This window comes from Uloborus diversus, chromosome 1 (assembly GCF_026930045.1).
Source record: "Uloborus diversus isolate 005 chromosome 1, Udiv.v.3.1, whole genome shotgun sequence".
NCBI lineage: Eukaryota > Metazoa > Arthropoda > Arachnida > Araneae > Uloboridae > Uloborus > Uloborus diversus.
Genome location: NC_072731.1, coordinates 199,930,985 through 199,956,307, shown reverse-complemented (window position 1 = coordinate 199,956,307; position 25,323 = coordinate 199,930,985). Strand labels below are relative to the sequence as shown.

Here is a 25,323-nt window from a genome sequence, read left to right as displayed (position 1 = left end):
CCCTCTGAATGTTTCCAAAATCAAAGTTTCAAAAACACACTTCTAGGCTATCTTTGGTGACATAAAATGAAAGAATAAGGTTCGAGGATCATCGAACCTTATTCAACGGAATTATCCTTCTTGGAACGGATAGGCTTCGTTTTTGGCTATCCTCTTTTATTTATTCAGGGTTACCATGCCACAGGGAAACCTGAAGAAACAAGGAAAATACAGTGAATTTGAAAATCTACAAAAAAACAAGGAAAATCCAGGGAATTTGAAAAATTCTTAGAAAACCTGGTAAATGCAGGGAATTTAATTATTTTAAATTAAAGATGCAAAAAAATCACACCCAAATATGTAAACTACCAGGTGATAATAATAATAATTTTTAAAAAATCATGAAACAGAAAATGGTGGTTTTACTCTAAGTTTTTTTTTTTTTTTTTTTTTGGGAAGTAAATATTAAAATGTCTAACATGAAAGCAAAAGTTATTTATTGTTTTATTTGACATAATTATTGAATTTTATGCTAATTTAATTTCAAGAGCATGAAATTAGTGATCAATATTTATTGTTCTGCTTTACTTATGAATGAATGGTAAAGAGAAGTCTTTCTTTTTTTCTTGAATAAAAAGTTTAATAAGTTTAATCCCCATGCTGTTATTTCAGTTACATTAAATTCTTCTTAATTTCCTGTTATTTTAATCTATTTAATTTATTTATTTATTTATTCCCTGTGATGAAACTATCAGAGTATTAACATTCTTTTTTAAATATCAATGTTCGCTCATTTATAATGCTGCATATTCACACTGGGAAAATGCAGGGATATTTTCCCCCGGAATAGAGTGGCAACCCTGTTATAATTATGGTTAGCGTGGAAAATCCGCCCTCAGTTTCCTTTTCAAAAACCACTGGACTGCTTTGGTTGGTTTGTACAGCCTATCATTTTTATTTATTTAGAATACAATGTTGTCTGCCGCCCCAACAAAAAAAAAAACTTTTAACATTTTGGACTGATATGGTGTACTTTTCAGTGATACCTTTGATCTTTTTTCCACTTTTTTAAATTCTAAATATCATACCTCCTGAATCTCTTGATTGAGGTTTTTTTTTACATTCAAACACTTTGAACAACTGGTGCACGTATTCATTGCAATATTTCAAAACTCTCCTTCTGTATTTTATTGTTTTTTTTTTTTCTATATTTTGGTAGCTCTTGTGTTTTTCTCCATTTAGCTGTGCTTTTTGTGGCGATATTTAATGTAAACAATTAAAGATATAAATATGTCAGTGGCCCTTATGAAGCTATTGATTTTATTTATCTATTAACTTTTTTGTGAACTTAAGCTTGCCACAAGTTTACACTATATACTAACTTTTTTTGGTTGAGTTTACAGTTTGAGACGTACAATCGGTGATCTTTTATTAGATAATCTTAATAATACAGAATTTAGGGTGATTCTATTTTTAAATTACACTATCTTTAAAAATATTTCAGAATAAATACTTTTTGTACTTTTATTGAATTTGTTAATTTATTATTACTATTTTCATTTTTTTAAGGCTGTGAAGGCCTTCTTTTCTTGTGCATGGCTAAAATATAATCCGAATGGAATTCTGAAAAAGGGCAGGGTGTAGCACCCTCTATACATCTTTAAAGATGGCTCTGAAGTACACTCAGGGCCGACGAGGGGCCATGTAACCTAGTCGTAAACTAGGCGCCCTCCTCCGAATCGCAGTAGTATAAGTTTTAATGAGTAACGGGCCGAGAAACCAACAGACAGCGGGCTCTCTGCGGCCCGCTCACTCAAAAAGTACACTCAAAAAATGCCTTATGGGAACTCCTGATACTAAACCTATATCCAGAGCCTGATTGTCTCCCAAGCACCTATTAAACAAAGGCCTGGCACAGGCGCCACCGAATTTGACGGTCCTTCAAACTTCTATTTATTAAGGAAGTGTTGGGAGTAAAAAAAAAAAAGAGTTAAACAACAAATCGCAACCACAGCTATGCGACCCACCATCCCTTCGGGTGCCGCCCGATTGTCCAGTCTGGCCCTGGTTCCTTACAAACTGGTTTAAAAATAGCTACCTTTTAACATCAAAAAAAGAGAGAGAAAAGGCCCTTAAATCTCCTGAATTTTGCTATTATCTCCTTACAAACTCCTTATTTCTTACTCGAAATTAACCGTGGTACTATATGCTTTACTACCGCGGTAACAATATTCAGATTTCAATCTGTCTGATGTATCCTTCGGACCAGACTCAATTACGAACTAATTGAAATATTGACTTAAAAATCTATAAACATTCATAGTTCTGTGTACTTAATGTTTATCATGCCTGCCAGTTATTAAGGATTTTCATGTCTTTTTTTTTCTTTTTCGGATTACATTACCTAACACCAAAAATGCATCCGGCTCAAAAATAGCTATTTCTGGAGTATTTTGCCTCACATCATTCCCATTTAGAGTTATTTCCTCGTACAACTACTCTTTGGTAATTTCCTGTCAGCAAATTTCTAACCCACATTAATATTTTATAACATCTGCACACTTTTTGTTATCCGAAGTTGTGACAACAATGTAATATAAATCAATAAATTAAATGCGCACAATTTACCTTTCCTGAACCCATACTGCTAACTAGTCAACAGACTATTAGTCTCAAAGAAAATCATAATCTTGATTTTGATCAAAAGTTCAAAACTTTTACAAACCACTGAGTCAGACTTGCAGGGCTATAATTTCCTGCATTATCTTAGACCCTTTTTCGAAAATCAGCGTTGTGTTAGCCAGCTTCAAGCCTCTGGAAGCTGGATTTTCTTAAGGATAATGTGAATACTTTTTCCCAAAACTATGGAAAGGTGAGAGCTAATCTGTACTTTGCAGAATTTACTTTCTATAAATCTGTAGTGGATGTCCATTTTCAGAATGAATGCAGAGAAATGAGTTTATCTCTGCCTTCAAGGTACTTTTCAACAAATAGTTTGCAAAAATATGAATGTGAAAATGTCGATAAAACATTATGAAAATATTTCACCATTTAAAAAATTTCTCCTTGCAATGAGAAGCAAAATGCTTCAAGTAAAGACAAATACGTTTGCAGCAAGTATTTATGGGAAAGAATTTGTATTTTTGCACTGACACAGAGATATATTTTAGATTTTGCAAATATTAAACCAGTGAAAATGTAGTATACTTTCTGCTATAACAATTGGTTCAGCATCAATCCATTGGGATTCAATTTTATATAATAATCAATCATAAGTTGTATTTAAATATTTGACTCCTGTCTGTGAGAACTTGTACTTGCACTAAAAGAAATTTGAGTAGTTTTCATTTAATATGTATTTGATGTATTGTATTCAATATGTGAGTATGAATTGTATTTACGACACTTATACTAAAAATTTTATCTTAATAAATTTTACTTATTTTCAGTCAAATGATGAAAACAAATCAGAACCAGAGAAAATATGTAAAGAATTAAATCTTGTGGAGAAATTATCTTTAATAAAGGGTATTGAGCTTATTTTGTTATTGTTAATGGCATTTAAGAAAAGCAAAAACTTTTCTTTTCAAATTAATGTAAATTATATGTTGCTGTGTTGTTTCAGATTATTGTTGTAAATTTTCTGTGTTAATTTTTTCTTTTTTTATAGATGCATCACCATTTCAAGAGCAATGGCTCATTATGAAAATGCTAGAAAACAAGTCATTTTTCAAACCTTGTTTGGAGAAGTTAATGAAAGAAATGTGCCCTTCTCTTCTGATGTTTTACTTATTAATGTTCCATGGAATTTCAAGAAATTCAGTGTGTATTCTTTTCTTTGCTCTCAATGTTTGAATAACCTATATCATGTCTAAAGTCACATCCATAACATTTGCAAATCATTAACAAAGACATACTTTTTGTGCAATGAATGAAAGTTATATCAGTACCATAGTAATTCCTTCCCTGGGGACCAGAATAATTTTTTTTAACCAGATTTCAAGGTTGTAAATGCGATGGGGTTTACAGCCAAAACACAATTTCCTTTGACAAAACTTTCTTTTTATATTTAGACATACATACAGATATTAATTCTGGGAGAAAAACAACAGTTGACAAAAATTGTAACTGCATAAAAGGATCATCCACAAATGATGTCACACTTTAAGGGGGTTGGGTTCATGAAATTGACAGTTTGTGTCTAGGGAAAGGGAGGGGATGACAAGAAGTGTGACCTCACACATTTTTTATAACCATATACAGTCTACGTTCTTTAGAATGACCTCTCGTTACAGCGAACCTTCCATTATAGGGACCGGTGCATTAAATTCCATTTGCTATTTCATAGGTGTTATGTGGTTTTAACATCCGTTAGAATGTCCAAACTGAACCACTCATTCCAATATAATGTTCAAAATAAAGTTTTTTTTTTTTTTTTCTAAAGCCTACATATTAGAACACTAATATTCATCAATTGAATGTTTTTAAAGGTTAAATATTGGCATTGGAAGGAGTTATTAAATGGTGAAAGGTTGATCAGAATTGCATACTAATGATAGACAGTATGAAGTAATACATCTCAAAGAAGACATAAACAAACCATGATCCATAATTTAAAAAATAATCAATTTCTGCCAATTATTTTCAGTGTATATTTTGCTACTTGAATTCATCTAAATGTAATTAGTATTCAGATGCAAAAATTAAATATATATATATATATATATATATATATATATATATATATATATATATATATAATTACAGTCAATTATTATTTTGTTTGTTTATTAAATCGCTTGTAAAATTAAAGCAGAAGTTGTAAAAGTTATTCCTGTATTTTTTGACTAAGCCAATGCATAACATCATGTACATTATCGTTATAGCAACCAATTTTGCTTGAACAACAAGGGTCGTTATAACGAATGTCAAATGTACTTTTGAAAAACTGCATGACATATGACAGGGGATGGTGTGTGGGTAACAACTAAGTGTAACACAGGATAGTGGGAGATCAAATTTGTTGGGGAAAAGTGAGATATCATTTATGGACAGCCGCAATTTATAAACAAACCATTTACAAATTCCCTGTTTGACAAAACCAAAATTTTTTAATGCAAATGAGCAGAAAAATCACAAATTCAGCAAAACGGCAGAAATTTTTCTCTTTAATTAAATAGGAATGAAGCTTGAAAAGTTTGAGAGGAGGCGAAAGGACCGAGACAGTTATGCATATGACCGTCTCACAAACACCTAGTTTTCATTTTAAACAATTTTAAAAAAAATTAATTCATTCAGCATAGTTTCTTGATGTAAGCATACTGAAAAAAACTTTTTTTAAAAAGAAATTCCTGCCGATTGCAAATAACCAGCAATGTGGCCAATTATGACTAATTAATGAGTACTTAAAATACACCACCAGCTCAGTCAATTCCAGCCGACGGCTGCAGTTTTGTGCTTATTAGCACTCATAAACCCGGCATAGGAAGTGACTGAGCCGGAGGTGAAAAACCTCTCAAGGAAGCTAAGAGTGCGAAACAAACGGGTAGCTAATACAGAATTAGCACTGACCAGACGAGTGACCCACTAGTCAGTGTAACTTACTTAAAGTAACTTACTGAATAATTACTGAGTACTGCTAATTAATCGGTGCATCCTTAGTATGTGCATGCATTTTTGAATTCTACAGCATTCCCGTTATTGTTCCACACAAAAATAGCAGAATGGACTTTTAGAAGTGATGGGTGGATTTTGGTGTAAATCGAGTTGTTGGGTTACATGGGTATGTGTTTTCTTCAGAAAAGTGGTGATCACCTTGCCTGTCCTTGGACTTTTACCTCTGTGTGTGTATCTGTAGTGTATTTTGTGTCGTTACTGTGAGCCAACTTGAGTGATAATTGTAAGTCTTTTATTTGGGTATTTAAAAGTATTATTGTTTTTATTTTTAGAATAAAGTCTTAAGGGCTCCTGCTTGGTTTCAAAGGGAATGTAATTTACGTCTCACAAAGCTACTTTTGAAAAAAAATGGTATTGCTACGTTAGTGGAAGCTGTACTAAATCAAACTTGTGGTAAGTGCTCTTTCTGTATTTATTTTAGAGACCTAACTAAAACGTTTTGCCAAGGTTGATTTGCTGCGAGTTTGCATTTATTTTTATGATAATACAACCAGTTTTTTTTTTTTTTTTTTGAATGTATTATAGTTATTATGTGAGATAAATGATAAAAAAACACTAATGTTCGAAGAAAATATTAATCCAGTTACAAAATTTACATAGAAAAAAATATAATATAGAAAAATTAACATTTAAGGACACAGCAGGGGTACATTGTTACACTAATTCTACCAAACTGTACCAAAATTCATTTATTGTATTGGGTTGTTCGGAAAGTCATTTCGTTTTTTTTGGGGAACATGAGAGACAGTTTTCGTATAATGAATAAATATTTTATTAAATTATATATTGGCCATTCTGGTCCAACACCTTTTGCCATCTTTCTGGCAGTAACATAATTCCCCTCTCATAAAAGTTTTGGTGCTTGCTGGCAAAAAACTGGTTCAGGTGGTTTTTGACATCTTCATTTGAGGTAAAGGTTTTGCCATCCAAAAAATTTTGCAGGGACCGGAACAAATAGTAGTCGGAAGGCGCCAGATCTGGAGAATATGATGAATGTTGCAGTACGTCCCATTCAAGCTGTAAAAGTTTTTGGCGAGTGACCAAACTTGTGTGAGGTCTCGCATTATCCTGGTGGAACACTACACCCTTCCTGTTGATTAATTCGGGCCTCTTCTCTTTAAGTGAATCATTCAATTTGTCCAGCTGATGACAATAGACTTCTGAATTAATCGTTGTATTGTCCGGCAAAAGCTCAAAAAAAAACGATTCCTTTGACATCCCGCCAAACGGAGAGCATCACCTTTTTTGGTGAATGTTGGCTTTTGACACGCTTTGAGCCGGTTCATCTTTTCTGCTTCATGACCTCTTGCGTTTAACATTGTTGTATACAACCCAATTTTCGTCCCCAGTAATAATCCGCTTCAAAAATGGATCATTTTCTTGACGTTTGAGGAGCGAATCACACGCGTCAACGCGACGACACAAATTTCGCTCCGTAAGGACATGGGGCACCCACACATCGAGCTTCGAGGTTAAGCCCATGCCTTTCAAATGGCCATAAACAGTCGAATTCGACAAATTTAATCTCTCACCGATCTCTCGTGTGGTTATTCGCCGATTTGCATCAACTAATGCCTTTATCGCATCTTTGTCAGCTTCGACCGGCCTTCCAGACCGTGGTGCATCTTCGACATCAAAATTGCCGGATCGAAATTTTGCAAACCAGTTCTGGCACTGGCGTACTGTTAACACGCCTTCTCCATACACATCCGTCAATTTTTTTCTCGCTTGGACAGCATTTTTACCTTTTCTGAAGTAAAAAAGTAAAATGTGACGAAAATGCTGCTTATTGCTCTCCATATTTAAAAGGGCACCAACCAAAAACTACTGCGTAGAATTAATAGAACTTTTTCACACAAAAGCCTTGCAATATGAGCTCTCAAGAAATATAATGGTTATGCGGCTTAAGTGTGAAGTTGGTTTCGAAAAAACGTAATTAAGTCCTCTGACGGGAAAAAACGAAATTACTTTCCGAACAACCCAATACTATGTTATGCCAAAAAGTAATTTCTCCCTTTTGTCTATGTGTGTTTCTAATTCTACTGATCTTCTCCTGTATCACCGCTATAGCCTAGACAATTTCCAACTGTCTAGTTTATATTTCATTAAAAATGTTTCAGAATTTGACTAACAATGTCTCCACTCCCCTTTCTTTGGCTCTTGATACCTTGCCTCATGGGGAAAGACTTTATGCTTTTAGGATAAGGAAGCAAAACTATTGTAAAAATCAACTATCTAGAAAGTGTTGAAAATACCTGATTCTTGATATGAAAATTTTCTCTTTATTATAGTATGTGTAACCGGAGCTCATTAAAAAATATTGAATGTGACTAGATTACAAATAGTTAAAAAGCTTAGTTTTAGTGTAATTTTGCCTAAATTGGTGCATTAATTAGCATTTTTGTTATTGTAAAAAAGAACCCTCCTTAAAATCGCAATTTTAAATTTTAGTAATTTTGCCTAAATTGGTGCATTAATTAGCATTCTTGTAGTTGTAAAAAAGAACCCCATACAAAATTGTAATTGTAAAAACAAACTGTTAGCAAAAAATCTTATCCTAGAAACAGGCCATATTGCCCGCATAAAATGTGTTTATAATATTTTATTTTAATTCTTTTTTCAAATAATTCAAATTTTTGTGCTATTTTTAAAGCAGTTATGAGTTTAGAATAAGTTTACCACAAGCATGTAAACGCTTCAAAACAAGATCAAGACAAATAGTTTTTCAATGTACTAGAAGACTATCAAAAATAAAATTCTGACCCCGGGATATTTCAAGTAAATTTTCTCCGTAGTGTATCTTTATCTTCTACATACTTGATCTATAACAAGATCTTTCAACAGTAGCGTTTTTTTTATTTCCAAGTCAGGAAAACTGGACTTATTTTGTGAGTATTAATTTAATTCATGGTTGAAAACCTTCTGAAAAATAAGTCACCACAATTTTCATCACCACAAAAATACCAATCATGAAATCAAATCTTTTACAGAATTTTTAAGCTTTGAAAGTCTCCACAAATGCCAAAATTCCTTTATTGTATCATTTTTATGTAGTTAACTTTATCCTGTATCAACATTTGTGTCATTATATTTTTGTTTTATGGTACTTTACATAGCTGTTTTAATGTTACAGTAAAAAGTTACAATTAAGTAAACAAGCAAAGTAAAAAGTTAAAATTTCTAAAAAGTAATCAAATGTTCAAACTCTTAGGACAAGCTGTTGACAGTTTTTTTTTTGTTTGTTTTTGTTTTTTTTTAATGGTTTCTTTATTACTTTCTTCTATATCTAATATATAGAAGAAAGTATTGGATTCGTGCAAATTTTCGAATTTCGAATTTTGACGGATTCGAACGTTTTGAGGTGTGCTGAGTCCATTTCGACTATTTTTGGAAAATGTCTGTCTGTCTGTGTGTGTGTATGTATGTGTGTGTGTGTGTGTGTGTCACGTCTGTGTGTGACCAGTTTTTTGTGGCCGCTCTACAGCAAAAACTATCGCATGAAATTGAACGAAATTTGGTACACATATGTGATCCTATGTGAACTTGTACCCATTGGTTTTTGGCGCGAATTCCTCCAAGGGGGGTGGAGCAATGGGACGTTTTTTGAGTTATGCATGATTGCTATTCCTCAGGAAGTAACTGGCGGAATCAAACAAAATTTGGTCCATATGTTGCCCCTAACTGGAGCAGGTGCTGATTCAATTTTGGTGTCAATAGCTCAAACGGGGGTTGAGTTATAGAACGTTTTTTGTCGTGAATTGTGACTGCTGTATCTCAAGAAATAACGAACGGAATCAAACAAAAATTTTTTGACAAGTAGCCCTTAGTGGGTATAAGAGCTGATTTTATTTTGGTGTCAACAGCTAAAAAGGGGGTAGCGCAATCGCCCGTTCTTTTTTTCCATTGTGAGTGCCCTATCTCAAGAAGTTATGCTACGTTCTGTTTGAAATTTGGAATATATGTGAATCCATACGTAAACAGGCTTTGGTTCAACTTTGACTCCAATCGCTCCAAGAGGTGTTGATTTTTTTTTTTTTTTTTTTTTTTGCGAATAAAAATAGTTTTATTAATGCAACAATAAGAAAGATAAATCGTAATAGATTGTCGTCTGCGTATTTCTCGTGATTTTAATTGTATGGAAATGATCGGAAATATTATCTCAATGAATTAAAATTTTTAACTGTTGCCATCTTATGTTTTTTAATAAATAAAATATTTGTAATTAATTCAAGCAAGGCTTTTAAAGTAACTTTCAATTTTCGCTCTTTGCTTTGCTTTTACAATAATTCAGACATTGGGATGGTCGTCAAGTTTTTGCATGTGTCATTTTGTTTTTGTTAGGAATATTGCTTCCTCGTCAAGCATGGGGAGGGATCAGAAAAAGAAAAATTATCAAAGAAAGTTTCGTGATGGAAACAACATACTAGTAATTGTATGGAAATGATAGGAAATATTATCTCAATGATTTAAAATTTTTAACTGTTGCCATCTTATGTTTGTTAACAAATAAAATATTTGTAATTAATTCAAGCAAGGCTTTTAAAATAACTTTCAATTTTCACTCTTTGCTTTGTTTTTGTTGGGAATATTGCTTCCTCGTCAAGCATGGGGAGGGATCAGAAAAAAAAAAATATAGAAGAAAGTTTCGTGATGGCCACAACATACTAGTTTTTTTAATAGCTATTGCACAACTTTTGTCTTCATTCAAGTTTTTTCAAATTATAGATATGGATGTTCCTGATATAACTACTTATCACACAGAAAGATTAAATGGATTGGCAAGAGTAATCATCTTAAATCCAGTTGAACAGATCAACCAACCAACGAAAGAGTCAGAACAACAGTCCAGTCCTAAGCAACTGATCAATGAACCTTATATGAAAGAGCTATCCAAGCAGGTAATACTTTGATCTAAGGAAATATATCACGGGGACATTCACGCTAAACTTATGCAGTTCTTTTTGTGTGTTGAACCATATTTGTGTTTCTAAATTTTGATGTGCGGCGAAATTTTATTTTTGATCCCAACATTGTATTTTTTTAATCTATAGCATCTGGTGATCAGTGGTGATGTTGAAAGGTGATGCCAGAGAATGGCATCCCCTCCTTTTTACTTCCTTTTACTAAGTAAAGAAAGTATTGTAATCACAAAACAATTTTTTGCTGAAATATTGGCATAAATTTCCAGTTTGCTCACCCCCGAAGGAATGATGAGTGGTTTTCTCTGCTCCTCCGCACATGCATATGTACCTAAGAACATACAGACGCCTTAAATATCCATTTTGACAAACCCCAAGCAGCATGCCGTAGAAGGTTGAAATTTCGTACATAGACTGAATTGGGTTTAGTTGTGCACCTCCCCTTTTGATTGCATGTGATGGTTCAGAAAAGGAATCTTTTACAGGATTTTGGGGAAGATGTGTTAAATTCAATGCAAATGGAAATGAGGTTATAGTTTAGCTACCACTTAGCAATGTATGGTCAAAGTTGCGGTCACCAAGTCATTTTTGCCAGCTTGTCAATATATCACCTAGTTGATTTTTTTTTTTTTCAATCTGGTTTAAGTTTTGCACTATTGACCATATTTATCCAGTAATCCATAGTCGGTACTTGGAAAATGAATATGTAAAATTCTTTTTTGCATCGGTTTGAAACAAACTAAGAGTGTATTTAAATTATTTTCTAGCCCACTCTAAAGCGCTACTATATTGGATTTTTGTTCTTTATCCACGTCCCATACAGTTATTATGCAATCTTAAATAACAGATATTAAAAAAACATCTTTTCTTATATTTGAAAGTACAATTTTCGATGCTGTGCTTAATGAATTTTTTACTTCTCTACCTAAGCGAACATAGAAAAATAGCATTTACTTTATTGCCATATTTGCTCCTCTTTTACTAATTCAGCATTTTAATAAAACTCCCTGTATATATTCAGCTTATTTTGTGTATGTGTGTGTGTTTTTATTTTAATGGAATTTTTAGTCTTGTTTAAAGTTCATTAAAATGCCAAAATAACGTATGCTATCGCCAAATAGGTAGTTTATGTATAAGTTTGACCAAATATGACAGCAATAAACAAAATGAAAATTATTATAAAAATTTAAAATGAGCCAAGTTAAGTAAAATGGATAAGTGCCTAATTCCCTATGTTACCATACTTTTATGTGCATAAATTTTTTTCCAAAAAAGCAGTTCATTTATGAAGTACTCTTAAAACACTTACATGAATACCTGCACCAGTGGTTGGAAGAACTTTTTTTTTTTATTGTAGCGAACTACAACTACAACTGCTTTATTACAAATGTAGCAACTACAAACTACTTTTAGAAGTAGTCTCTACTTTGATACTTTTTGAAAAATAAAGAAATGAAAAGCATACACATACACACCGTTTGAGGATTGAACGAAAAAATTAAAAACTGGTTTGGATTAATAAATTGGCTCATTTGAAAATGGAATAATACTAAGAATTATTTATTGTTTCACTCCTTTATCGAACCAATTTGTCATTCCAAACATTTTTTACAATTTTTACGAATATTCACTGCACGAAAGGATTTAAAAAGTTGAAAGAATTCAACCTTCAAGTTTTTAATCCTTTCCTAGCAGTGAAAATTTCATGCAATTCCATTTTGTATTTTTTTATGCATTGTACTTCTGTTTTTGTAACCGTTTTATATAATTAACTATTGTAATATCTGTATTTTGTATGCATGTTATTAAAATATACACATTTTAATAGTAGGATTATTGGCATTAATAATGTAAGACAGCTTCCATGTTGTTATTATTATTTTTTTTTCTTTAGGTCCTTGAATTATTGTGCATAAAAAACAATCCTCTACAGCAAAAAGTATTGAATTTTGTAGCATCTAGTATAATTCTTCAGGTTAGTGACTATGACCCAAAGCTAGCAATGGAATGCTTCTGGGATGCTATTTTGAAGCCACTTGAACTATGGACTGGAAGTAAGAAGTATTTTAAAACATATTTTAATCATTTGAATGTAAAACTACATGAATTTCATAGATTTGTTACTGGTGTTTTCTTCAAAAAAATTTTTTTGGAGGGTGATCTTGAGGACAAAATTTATGACCTTAAAATAGTCAAACCTCATTATAAAATGACATCATGTTAAAGGAAAAAAATTTTGGGGGCGAGGGGAATGAACCATATTGACCATTGGCCTTAATTGTACCATTCCTCCATTGTATATTACAAACACCTTTGTATGAACAGTGAGAGGATGACAGGCTAAATGCACGGGTGCAGAATATGTCTGATCCGGCAATCTAGGATCGGTGGAAATTTGACCCATCTGGGAAATTTTGCAGATTGGTTTTTTTTTTTTTTTTTTTTTTTTTTTAATTCCGATTTTTTTTTTCTGTAAGTATCTTTTGAATACATTTTCTTTCGCATCACCACTCTTTATATTTTCATCAACTGTTTGTTGGATAATAATTTACATTTAATAACAAATATTAGATATGAGATTTTATTAACACTTACATGTATTTACTTAATTTACTTTTTAGATACCAAGTTCTACAAGCTACTAGCTCATTCTATTAGTTTTGAAGATGCAATTGCTTTTTTTTCCCAAAATTATCCCTACCTATAGTAATAGGAATGAATTTTTATCTGAAACACATAAAGCATATTGTAAAATTTTGGGGAAATTTTCATATAGATTGGGTGAAATGTTGGTGCTAAAAACATTTTTTGCACCCCTGGCTAAATGTGGCCCAGGTAGTCTACAAAATCATATTTTGGCCCACCTTTGTAAATTGATCAAGTTAAATTGTATGCTACTACTTCACAAGTAAACGCATGTTGGCCCTCTGCATTCTAAGGCTTAAGGTTGTGCGACTTGTTAGAATCGTGGCGTATCCAGAGTGAAGTTTTGGGATATTTCTTCCCTCTTCCCCTTATTCATTCCACAGAAATATTCTTTTTTTTTTTCTTTCTTTTTTTTTTTTTCTTTCTTTTTTTTGGACTATAGAAAAAGGATAAAATTATTCTTATCCCCCCTCCAAAAATTTGTCATGGGTACTCCATTGAGTTAGATTGTAACATTACACTTGTAGCATTAGCATTCTTAAATTTGTACTCAAAACTTATTTATTTTGCACCTATAAATACCTTTTAAAATTTTAATCTATGTTTTTATTTGACAAATAGTAAGATTAATTGCAACTAGAAATTCATAATGGGGATGTGCTATTGAAGTAAGTGAGTTACTTTTAACACTTCAGCATCAAGTAAGTGAGGTAGTTCTCCTAAACTTTTCTCCACCTTATCCCACCTGTTAGCGTATGCCTTAGATTTTACCACATGAGAGGTCTGCAAAGTGCCCCCCTCCCTCCCCTTGCCCATATGTTTTTTGGTTTAAAATATTTCAATTTTCATTTTTAACATTGTTTTTAATTTTACGAACAAAACAGGGTAAGTGCACCAATAGTCGGCCATAGGGACATAAAACTGCCTTTAAATGGGTGTATGTATAACTCAAAATTGGATATGACTGGTTAGTAACTATGCTATGCATGCAATGTGCATTTTCAATATATCAATTAGTAACTATTTCAGTTATAAAAAATAATTGATTCTTTGTAACTTGTAGGTGATGCTGATGTCATTGTTGAAGAAAGAGACTTAAATATTTGCATTGACAATCTGAGTGCTGTGAGTAATATTTGTTGTTGCTTTTTAGAGGGATTTAATGATGACTTTCATAATTGTAAGAATGAAGGCTTTCACAGCCGGTGTCAATAATGTTGATACTGGCCGTGGTATGAGTGTTGTTTCCCCACACGTTTCAACCGCATCTGCAGCAGTCATCTTCAGTGTTTATGTGATCAAAGCTTCCAGGGAAGCGACTTCCTAGCAACTGGTGCAGCTTTCAAAGTATTGTCACTATTTATGTGGGAAGAGCTAGCTCTCCCTTCGTTTTGAGCCAGGATTGGCTGATAAACGTTCATCCTTGTTTCTGGTTGGCTGAAACTTGAGCTCTCTTCATCCTGGTTAGGGATTGGCTGCTGGATGTCCGTCGTTGTTTCTGGTTGGCTAAAAGTATCTCTCAGGATAATCTTTCTAAGTGCAGCATGCCAGAGTTTATTTATCTTAATTCCTTCTTCTTTTTTGTTGAAATTGTTGGGATGTTTGAAAATTTTGATTGCTTCTCTGTTAAATCTGGAGTAATAGTGGGAAGTCTTTGAAAGTATTTTTGGTTTATTTGCATTTAATGTCATGGGTCCTATCACTGAAAGTGTGTTCCGCAACTGCTGATGATCAAACTCTGGCATGCTGCACTTAGACAGATTATTCCAGCCTTTTAGCCAACCAGAAACAGCGCCGGATGTCCTACCAGAATGAAGAGAGCTCAAGTTTCTGCCAACCAGAAATGAGGACGAAGGTTCATCAGCCAATCCTGACCCCAAACGAAGGAAGCGCTAGCTCTTCCCACATAAATATTGACAATACTTCAAAATCTGCATCAGTTGCTAAGAATTTGCTTCTCTGGAAGCTTTAACCATGTAAACACTGAAGATGACCTCCTCAGATGCGGTCGAAACCTTTGGGGAAACAACACTCAGACCATTGCACAACAGCCCGGAATCTCACAACGTACTTTCATAATTGTTTGATTTTTATTTTATTTATTTATTTATTTTGTAGATATTTATTTCTGGAGATTTTGCTCTGAGCCAACCTCATATAAAGATTTTGTGGCCTTATTTCCAAACTCTTTTCCACCTAGTGAATCTCATAAATAATGTATCATATCTAAAGTAAGTTCTTTCAAAAATCTTTATTTGTTCTCAAGACATGCTTTTTTGTTTATGTCCTTAGTTTCTTTTCAGCTCAAAAGAAGAAATCCAGTTTATGGAAATTATAGATTTTGATGTAAGATATAAATACACAGACGGTGACAAATAGTGCATCGTGGCAGAAAATGCTTTTACCTTTAAATATTAGGTCAGGAGAAGTTTGAGATTTCAAAAAATAAAGATTATTCTATTTTTGAGATATTAATAAAAGTAATCAAGAAAAATACACAAATACACAAAGACAAGGTGTAAAAAAAATCATGTTTCTTTTTTTTTTTAATGATTGGATTTTTTTAAAGTTTAAATTAGACTTTTTTTAAATATTAAAATAGAATTTCATTTATTTCCATTGATAAATATAATTGACGTTTCAATTAATGTTTTTGAAAATTACAAAACCATTATATTTCAGCTTCTATTTCACTAAAAAAAACATTCATAATGTCTTGTAAAACCAATTTAGATACAATGCATATGATTTAAATCAAATTTAGTATAGATGGCATGTTAGGTTATTATAGTTTCAGAAAAATCGAGGAAAATAAACAAATTGGGTTGCATTAGATGAGCTAAAGATCAATTTTGAGTTAAATGAAGGGAAAACGAAGTTTAATGCAAATAAATATTTTGACAAAATTTGAGTTTGGGGAAATATTTCCTACTTTGAAAAATACACTTAAAAATGTCCCTATTATGCTTTTCTTCTTCTTTTTTGTCCCAAGTTTGGCATTCATGATTGTCGTTTGTTTTTTTCAATTCAATGCATCATGTTTTGTAACTGTCTCATATACTGATTTTTCAAAATTTTTATTGATGATAAGAACATCTTATTTTTATTGATTTATTTATTTGTTTATGTATCGCCATTCTCTTGCTCTGAATTATTACTCAGAAACAAGTGTATGTAATTATTATTGCAAATTGCTTGTTGGTATTGTTATGCAAGTTTTTCTTTTACTTTTATTTTTTAAGTAATTACAAAATACATTATTTGTTTCATTATTAATTAGTTGTCAAAATGCTTTCCTCTAACATAGGACCCAAGTAAAGAATTTGTTGTGCAAAATTCTGACTTCAGTTGATGATGAGAAAGCTCTTTCCTTCCTCCAGGAAGTGTCTTTTCCAGCTGAAAGTTGTCCAGGTATCAATGTCAGCTTTCTCCTTGCTGAGGAAGGAGATGTGAAAGAAGTCGCCAAAGTTGAAGAAGAGTAAGATAATTTTCTTTTGTCTTTTTTTCTTATGATAAATTATTTGTGTGTTGTTTGTATTGTAAAAAAATTTCATTAGGCTGTATGATATGGAAATAAACAGTTTGATAAAAAGCAAAAAGGCTATGAATTAATAAATTGCAAAATATATTATATACAAATACAAATGTGACGACCAGCAACAGGCTCTGGGCCAGCTAGGCTGGTCCTGGTCAGTTTATTAGTCCCCAATGAAGATGAATGGCCCTCTTAAAGCTATCTACCACATTGCTCATTAACCCCTTTTCCGGTAAGCTGTTCCAAGTGCCCACAACCTTACTAAAGTTGCAATTTTTCCTACTTTTCAGGTTAGCATGAGATTTGAATAGCTTGAAACAAGAACCCCTCATCTTGCTTCCCTTGCTAAAATTTAACCCATTAACATCTTTCATTTTGATAAATTTAAACAACTGAATCATGTCTCTTCTGACTCACTTTGCTCCAGGCTATACATATCTCTCTATCTGACTCTAACATTACACCGCTCTTCAAGAACGGGTGTAAAGGGAGTGCGGGAAATTATAAACCTGTGAGTCTAACTTCGGTGGTTTGCAAAATTTTTGAAACATTGATAAAATAAAAATAGTAAATTTTCTAGAGACTAATAATCTATTGACTAGTTTTTAGTATGGTTTCAGGAAAGGTAAATCTTGTGCAACTAATTTATTACATTTCTATGACAAAGTTACCATGGCTTTGGACAATAAGAAGCCTGTAGATGTTGTTTACATTGATTTTCAAAAAGCTTTCGATAAGGTACCGCATGTTGCTCTACTTAGCAAATTAGCTGATATAGGAATAAGAGGGAAAACTTTCATTTGGGTAAAAAACTGTCTGACCAGAAGGAAACAAAGGGTAGTTGTAAGGGGATTCTAATTGGAGTGAGGTTTTAAGTGGGGTTCCTCAAGGATCAGTGTTAGGGCCTGTTTTGTTCATTGTTTTTATGAACGATATTCACAAAAATATTTCTGGGAACATAAATTGTTTTGCTGATGATGTCAAAGTTATGGGGACTGTAGAAAATGAAGAACAAGCAAAACAGCTGCAAGAGGATCTAGATCATATTACGGAGTGGGCTGATAAATGGGGTATGGCTGTCAATGTTGGGAAATGTCAAGTGCTACATTTAGGGCATGGAAATAAGTGTACAAGTTATTATTTGCAAGGTTCAGTCAGTAGTCAGGCAGACAAAGTTACTGATCAGGGGGTCTTAATAAGTCAGGATTTAAAGTTTAGCCTACAGTGCAGCATTGCTAGTAACAAGGCCAATAAGATGCCTGGGTTTATCAATAGATCTATTTCAAACAAATCTAAAGAAGTTCTTCTGCCCTTATATAGAAGTTTGGTAAGACCTCATTTGGAGTATGCTGTTCAGTTTTGATCTCCTTATCTTAAGAAAGACATTAATGTATTGGAAAGGGTTCAAAGGCGGGCTACAAGGCTAATAAATGGACTTTCTATGATTCCAGGCTTAGAAGGCTAAAAATGTACATTCTTGAGCAAAGAAGAGACCGAGGGGACATGATTCAGTTGTTTAAATTTATTAAAACGAAAGATGTTACGGGGCTGAAGTTTAGCACTGAAAAGAGGACAAGGGGTCATTCTTTTAAGCTATTTAAATCTCAGGCTAACATGGATGTTAGGAAAAATTATTATTTTAGCAGGGTAGTGGAACCTTGGAACAGTTTACCGGAAGAGGTGGTAATGAGCAAGGGAGTAGATAGTTTTAAGAGGGCCATTGATCTTCACTGGGGATTGTAAATTGACTAGGACCAGTCTAGCTGGACCCAGAGCCTGTTGCTGGTCATCACATTTGTATTTGTATATTAAGCCTATTAAGTCTAGTATCATAATCTAAATCTGAAAGTCTTCTTTCTAGTTTAGTTACCTTCTTTGAACCATTTCCAACACAGAAATATCTTTCTTCAGATAAGCAACCAAAACAGAACAGCATACTTATTCCAAATGAGCTCCATATTCTTTGATACTTGAGCATTTGTCTTATGAAAGACAATTAAGATAAAAGTACAAATGAATGATTGATTTGCTCAAACATGTTTTAGATAAAGAGCTTTAGCACTTAATTATATGACCAACATATTTTCAGTACTGTGTTCCTCCATACCTCCTACCATTAAGTTATGCTTATTGAAAAAGGTTATCAATAGCATTGTAACCTTGTTTTATAATGACCTTGTAAGCATCATTGCTTTTAATATCAAATGGATATGCATGTTTTGGTGTTATAAAGAATCCCTCTTTTAATGCAAAACACGTAAGTTTCTGGATGAAAACACATTCAAGAAAAATATTTTATAGATTTATAACTCCCCGTATTAGAGCCTGGATTATACAAATTTTAAAATAATTAAAATATGCATGCCACTATGTGCTACAAATATTAAAATATGCTCCAAAAAATTAAGAAATATTCATTATTAAATTTTTTGCTTACAAAGAAATTTTTTTGCATCTGAATAAAAATGGTGTTAATATTTTTGCATTTTGTTATTAATGTGATAAATATGTATTAGCACAATTATGTAAACAGAAAATGGTGTGCTCATTAATTACTTATATTGCAATAGATCGCAATTTGTCCTTCAAGGTTTTTTATAGTTAAGCATTTCCTTTTGTCATTTGATATCATTTCTAAAGATGAAAATATCACTTTAACTAATACAGACATTATCGGGCAGTATTTAAAGTATTTCATTTTACCCAGCATCAGGGAATACGGTAGGAAGACTCATTCCTCCTTTTGTAGGTTGTTGATCTCTTTCAATTTGGAAGTTTTGTTTTGTTCAAAAAACTCTAACTACCAAGCGGCACGAACTTGAGGGTCACAGATCCAGACAAAATTCTGGATTTAGGTTAATTCCCACTAGATATGAACCTATGTGAAGCGGTTTGACTGCATAAGGCCCTAGTTTGGCTGCAACGGGAGTCCAAAGTTGTTATTTGAGTCCAGAAAAGCATTAGTTTTTCCTTTGAAATTAAACTTTTTTTTTCTCTTTTCTGGCATTTGCATTGCAGTATAGGCCACTTAAATGCATTCACAACACAGAATAAATCTCCCCTCCCCCTCCTTTGTTGTACTGAAAAAAGACGCCGAATAACTTTGAAGGGTAAAATTGTCTCAAAGTTTCCAATTTCAATAAAACTCCATTGCAATTCTCTGGATTCTTGCCAATTAGTGTGGTTCAGATGGCAAAAACTTGAGAGTCACGAATTTGGATAAACTTCTAGATTTAGGTCAATTTGTACTAGATGTGAGCCCAGGTAAAATAGTTTGAGTGCATAGGCTCTAGTTTGGCACCAAGGTGGGTCCAAATTTGCTTGTTTGGCTTCGAAACTGCGATAGCGTTTTCTTTGGAATTTTAAACTTGGCAGAATATTTGCTCTTCTAACATCTGTCGCGTCTCTTGTTAGTACAACGTAGGGACAGTAACATTTACTCTGTACTGTGAATGCATTCAGTTATGCGATACTGCAATGCAATATCAAGAAAAGAGTGAGAAAAGGTTTATTTCAAAGGAAAAACAGTTGCTTTTCTGGAGCCAAACTAGAAACTTTGGACCCCCATTACTACCGAACTAGGGACTATGCAGTCAAACCGCTTCACCTGGGTTCATATCTAGTGGGAATTAACCTAAATCCAGAATTTCGTCCAGATCTGTGACCCTCAAGTTCGTGCTGTTTGGTAGTAAGATAAAAAATTTTAACGAAAACTAAAAAAAAAACTAAACAGCATATATTCAAAACAAAGTCTTAGCAAAGGCTTTTTATAATGGAAGAAGAGCTTGCTGAGAATTATTTGACACATTTCTATTAAATAATCCAAACATTTTATTCCCTTTCTGATATGTTAATACACCTTGATCAACAACTATTTCTGCTTAAGTAGTTACAAACCCCTGAAAAAAAAATGTATGTTTATTTTACATGATTTAAGTGAAGCAGTTTATACTGCCTTATATTTAAAGGCATACCCTACTTTATTACTCACCTGCTACTACTTCTTTTAGCTCCTTTTTAATATTTGGCACAGGCCATAAATATTTACTGGATTTTTTTATTTTTTTTTTGATAATTACTCATTGCAATTGATTTGACAAAAGGATGTCTTGTCAAAAATTACTCTTGTTTGATGCTTTGAGTTAATCTATGTTTTCTTTACTTATATCTAAAGTTTTTAAGAGCATCTGTGCTTTCATTTTCAAGCTCAAAAGTTTTTTCCTTTCAACCCTTTCTTATTAAATCTATGAAGCCAATAAATGTTTCTGTTTAAGCACTTGTACACTTGTTTTTGCTCGGTATATTTTGGAGAACTATTTCTTCTTCTTTTCAGTTGGACAATGAATGAGTCATTTGTGCTGCCTTTTTGTTCCAGTCTTGAACAATAGCAAATTGGACAAATTATTTTGCAGCATTAGTTATGTTTCCATAAAGTTTGTTTGGTTGTTTCTAAGAGCTTCTAAATGCTAATTTTTAACTTCTGAAATGAGTAGATTATTTTCTGATTTAAAATGGTATTTTCTGAATCATTGTTTGATATTGCTAAATTTAAACAATTTTCAGGCAATTTATGAAGGAACTTTTAGAGGTATGTCAAATTCTTTTTAAGCTGTAGGGAGATGCCAAAGAGTTACTTTTTCCTCCCATCCAGGCTTTGCACTGGGGAAATATATTGATCCCTACCCCATCAATCAAAAACATGCTTTCATTAACCTGAACTTAAAATGTTTGAGGGTGTATTGAATACTCTCTGAGTGGTGGTCTCTTTTTAGTTTCTTGCTGCATGCCAGTGTGAGCAGGAAAATATGCTTGCCTAAACTTTAGGCATAGTGCTTAAGACTGAAACTTAGGCACAAATGCTTTTAGGCCCTAAAGCACTGTGTGTAATTGGTAGAATAATGTCCTTTGTTTATTTTAAGTCTTAAAAGTTTATGACTTTCTTCTTTTTTGTTTTTCTAGTGTTTTCCTTATACAGACCAGATGTCACTGTATTTTTGATCTACTGAATGAAATTCAGAACAAAAACTTGAACAGTTCCTATTTACTTTTTATTTTGAAAGTAAGTTGAAATTTTGATAAAGATGTTTTTCTTCTGCAGTTCTGAAGTGATTTCATGTAGTACACATATTTTCATGTTTTCTCTTACGGCCGTATTCTCAATATTGTCACACCGCAAAGATTAAACTCGGTTCCCCAAATCCGAAACAGGTGAAATTTATTTTGAACGAGCTTCTTATTCTCCAAGTTGTCTCAGAGTTTAAACTTCCGCTAAAACGGAGTGGAGAATAGCAGTGTTAGTTATATATTTGATTTTTATTTTAAAAGTAAATAAGCCAAAGCATACATAGAATAAAAAAAGCTTCCTTTAGAAGGATGTAGTGAAAGTCCTAAACAATGTCCACCATAATTCTCTCTAAAATTCACCAAAATGGAACATTGAGCTCAAACAAACTAACACAGGGCTTCCCAAACTGTGGTCCGCGGACCCCCACTTGCTTTACGCACATTAAATGGTATTTAAATATGATGCTCTTATATTTGAAAATCGGAATCCTCACCTTCGAAGTATGGAGTTATCCTTTGAAACAGTGCTTCCTGACATCTTGAGATACAATGCTGTAAGATCATGCAGCACCCTACTCTGCAAATTCCCAGTGCACATTGGAAAAATTAATGTTCTCTAAAATGTGTCCCAAATTTGTACCGTTAAAAAGAATGTGTTCTGACATGTGCTCTAAATGTGTCACACTTGGGATATGGATTGGGAACACATTTGAGAACAGATTGGAAACGCATTTGGGCATGCTTTTGAAGTCATTGCTTTTTTTCATACATATATAATTTCATTATCATTCTTTAAATACCAATCAATAGAATCTCTTAATATGATGCTATTAGAAATTATGATGCAATGAATCGCGGCTGGTTGGTGTTGAGGAATGGCAAGAAAAAGGATGGTTGAAGACCAGCCATTGCCAGCGGCAGTTGACAGCTGCCCCACCATGTTGCTGTAAAATTGACAGCAAGATCTACTAGTATAATCAAAGTTGTGGTCCGTAAGTGCTGTAAAAAGTACCCTAAAAGCTGTGTTAAAGTTTTCTAAAAGAAGAGATATTGTGTCAGAGTTCAAAAAATGTTCCCAAATGAAAGAAAATTTGTACTGAATCAAATAAGTATTCTTGAAAGTGTTCTCAGACATGTTTTGAAAGCTGTTCCAAAAAGTACTAAGTGTTCAAAAAAGTAGGATAAGTGTCCGAGTTTGTTCAAAACGTTCTCAAAAGTTTTCGAGGATTTCTCTGCAAAGCTAAATATTGAAGTCATCTAGATTCTGATCCTTGTATTCGATTCCAGTAGTCAAAGATTAAACCCAATATAGTAAAATTGTTCCAACTAAATCAACCTCACTTCTTCACATTAATTAGATATTCAATTTTGAATTTTCATTATTTTGTTACTAATTGATTTCAATTGGATCATTTTGATTTTTAAACTTCAGAATTAGTTGCATTGTAAACTACCTAACAAGGGGCCGGCTGCAAATGATGTCACGTTTTGAGGGGGAGGCGGTTTGGAAAATTGTTTTAGTTTGTGGCAAGGGAATGGAGGCATAACAAGAAGAACATCACACTTCTTTTGAAAACAATATGCTTGTGAAAAACAGCGTGATATGTAACAAGGGGAGGGAAGAAAGTAAGGTTAAAAATGACTTTGTGACATGGGGGGTGAAGCATGTTGAAAAAAAAAAGTGACTACCCAAGAATTTTTTAAAGGGGTTCCGCACTACATATTGGTCTACAAAAAGCGTCTGCTGGCTATGAAGTTTGGGAAGCCCTGAACTAATACAACTATGCTCTTCCAAATGCTACCAATTTGATTTTTTTTTTTTGAATTTCCTTGATTGTGTAGATTTTTGTTGAGATGGCATTAAGTTTAATGCTGAAGTTGTCTATTTTGAACTAGGAATGCTTGCTAAAACAATATTTTCCCCCTCAAATAACATCGTTTAAAATTACCTCTTTTCTCCCTTAAAACTTAGACCCAATCTCCTGTTTTTTTTTTTTTTCTTTTCATTTCATAAGGTTGGCAGGTCTGAATTACCCATCAAAATTGAGTAGACGTGGTGCATATTTTGTATAATTTATTTAATCAATTGTATTCTTTTTCAGGAGTTTTGCACCTTTCATAAAAATGTGAAGGAAGGGAAAGATGAAATATATGATGAGAAATATCGAATCACCCTTGCATTGCTCTCCCAAGAAATAACAGCTTGGGAAGCAGATTTAGGAGAAGCTTTTTTGTCTAATGTTCCTGAAGTCATTGAGTCTCTTATGGTATGTGTTAAGTTACTTTTCATACATAGAAAGTCATCAATAATTACGTTTGTTCTATTTTAATTGTGGATCTTGTAAAATGTTGCCATTAAGTCAACAGTTAAAGCTATCTTAAAATTTTCACCTTTAAAATTCATTTATTTAAAAAAGAGATAGTATTAATGAGCCAGCCATATGATGTAGTGCTGAAACTGTTCATTGTGTTTTACAAAAAAGTTGGTTGTTGTAAACTAATGTCATAACCACCTCTTGCAAAAATTTCTGAAATATTAGGTAGAGGTTACCAAAAGAATTGAATTACTGTGGGTAAAAAGTGATATACTTTTTCCGATGAGAATAAGTTTACTTTGGACAGACCAAATGGTTTATGCTACTTTTAATGAGATTTCCCCACACAAAGAGCGTATTTCTCTTAGTAGACATTTTCAGGTGGCTCAGTCACGGTCTGGGGATGTTTCACAAGTGACAGAACAATCAGGCCCATCATTTCAAAACTTTTCCTGGGGGGGGGGGGCAAAAGGTATATATCATATGCATTTAATTTGGAGAAATAATTATATTACGGTTGCCACTGGCGACTAAAAAGGTGACTTTTACGACTATTTATGACCATAGGTGATTATTTTTTTCAAAATTGGCAACTTTTACAATTTTAGGCGACTTTTTTCATACTTTGTGATATTCATCGAAAAAAAAAAACAATGGGTGGTTGGACAGCGTTGAGAGAGATTTGAAGATGTTGGAAATAGATGGAGAAACCTATCAAAAAGTCGTACCACCTGGAGGCATCAGAAAGAAAGTCTTGGCCCCAGGCTGTTGTGTTGCTGAAAATGAAGAAGAAATTTTATATTTGTTACTGATTTTTTTTTTTGAAAAGTAATTAATTTAAACAATTAAAGCCATAATTTTTAATTTTACATTTGTATTTAAATTGCAGTATTTTAAGTTGAATTTATATAAGTCATGATTTCTAATGCCTACTAAAATGCTGCAGTGAGATTTCCTACATTACTGCATTACTTACTTAATCACACACAAACTCAATTTGTAACTTCTTTATATTTTTTAAAATCAGAATCAAAATGCTTAATTTACCTTGAAATTAAAAAAAATATCGTAAGTTTTCTTTTCACTTTGTGACACTTAAAAACGTGACGTTACACCTGACACGTTCATGACCTTACATGAAAAGTAACTTACATTTTTAAACCAATAATTCCATTGGAAAATGCTAAAA

At 32.9% G+C, this 25,323-nt stretch overlaps 1 protein-coding gene across 1 annotated transcript in view; it reads left to right on the top strand.

The window, feature by feature from the left end:
- Positions 1-25,323, top strand: part of LOC129224279 (transport and Golgi organization protein 6 homolog) — a 73,785-nt gene that overhangs the window by 23,072 nt on the left and 25,390 nt on the right. The window contains exons 4-13 of the mRNA XM_054858710.1: positions 3,429-3,507; positions 3,650-3,801; positions 5,928-6,048; positions 10,381-10,553; positions 12,469-12,628; positions 14,284-14,345; positions 15,339-15,451; positions 16,528-16,698; positions 21,715-21,814; positions 23,922-24,086. Coding sequence (XP_054714685.1) covers positions 3,429-3,507; positions 3,650-3,801; positions 5,928-6,048; positions 10,381-10,553; positions 12,469-12,628; positions 14,284-14,345; positions 15,339-15,451; positions 16,528-16,698; positions 21,715-21,814; positions 23,922-24,086 — 1,296 coding nt within the window. The remainder of the gene's footprint in view (positions 1-3,428; positions 3,508-3,649; positions 3,802-5,927; positions 6,049-10,380; positions 10,554-12,468; positions 12,629-14,283; positions 14,346-15,338; positions 15,452-16,527; positions 16,699-21,714; positions 21,815-23,921; positions 24,087-25,323) is intronic.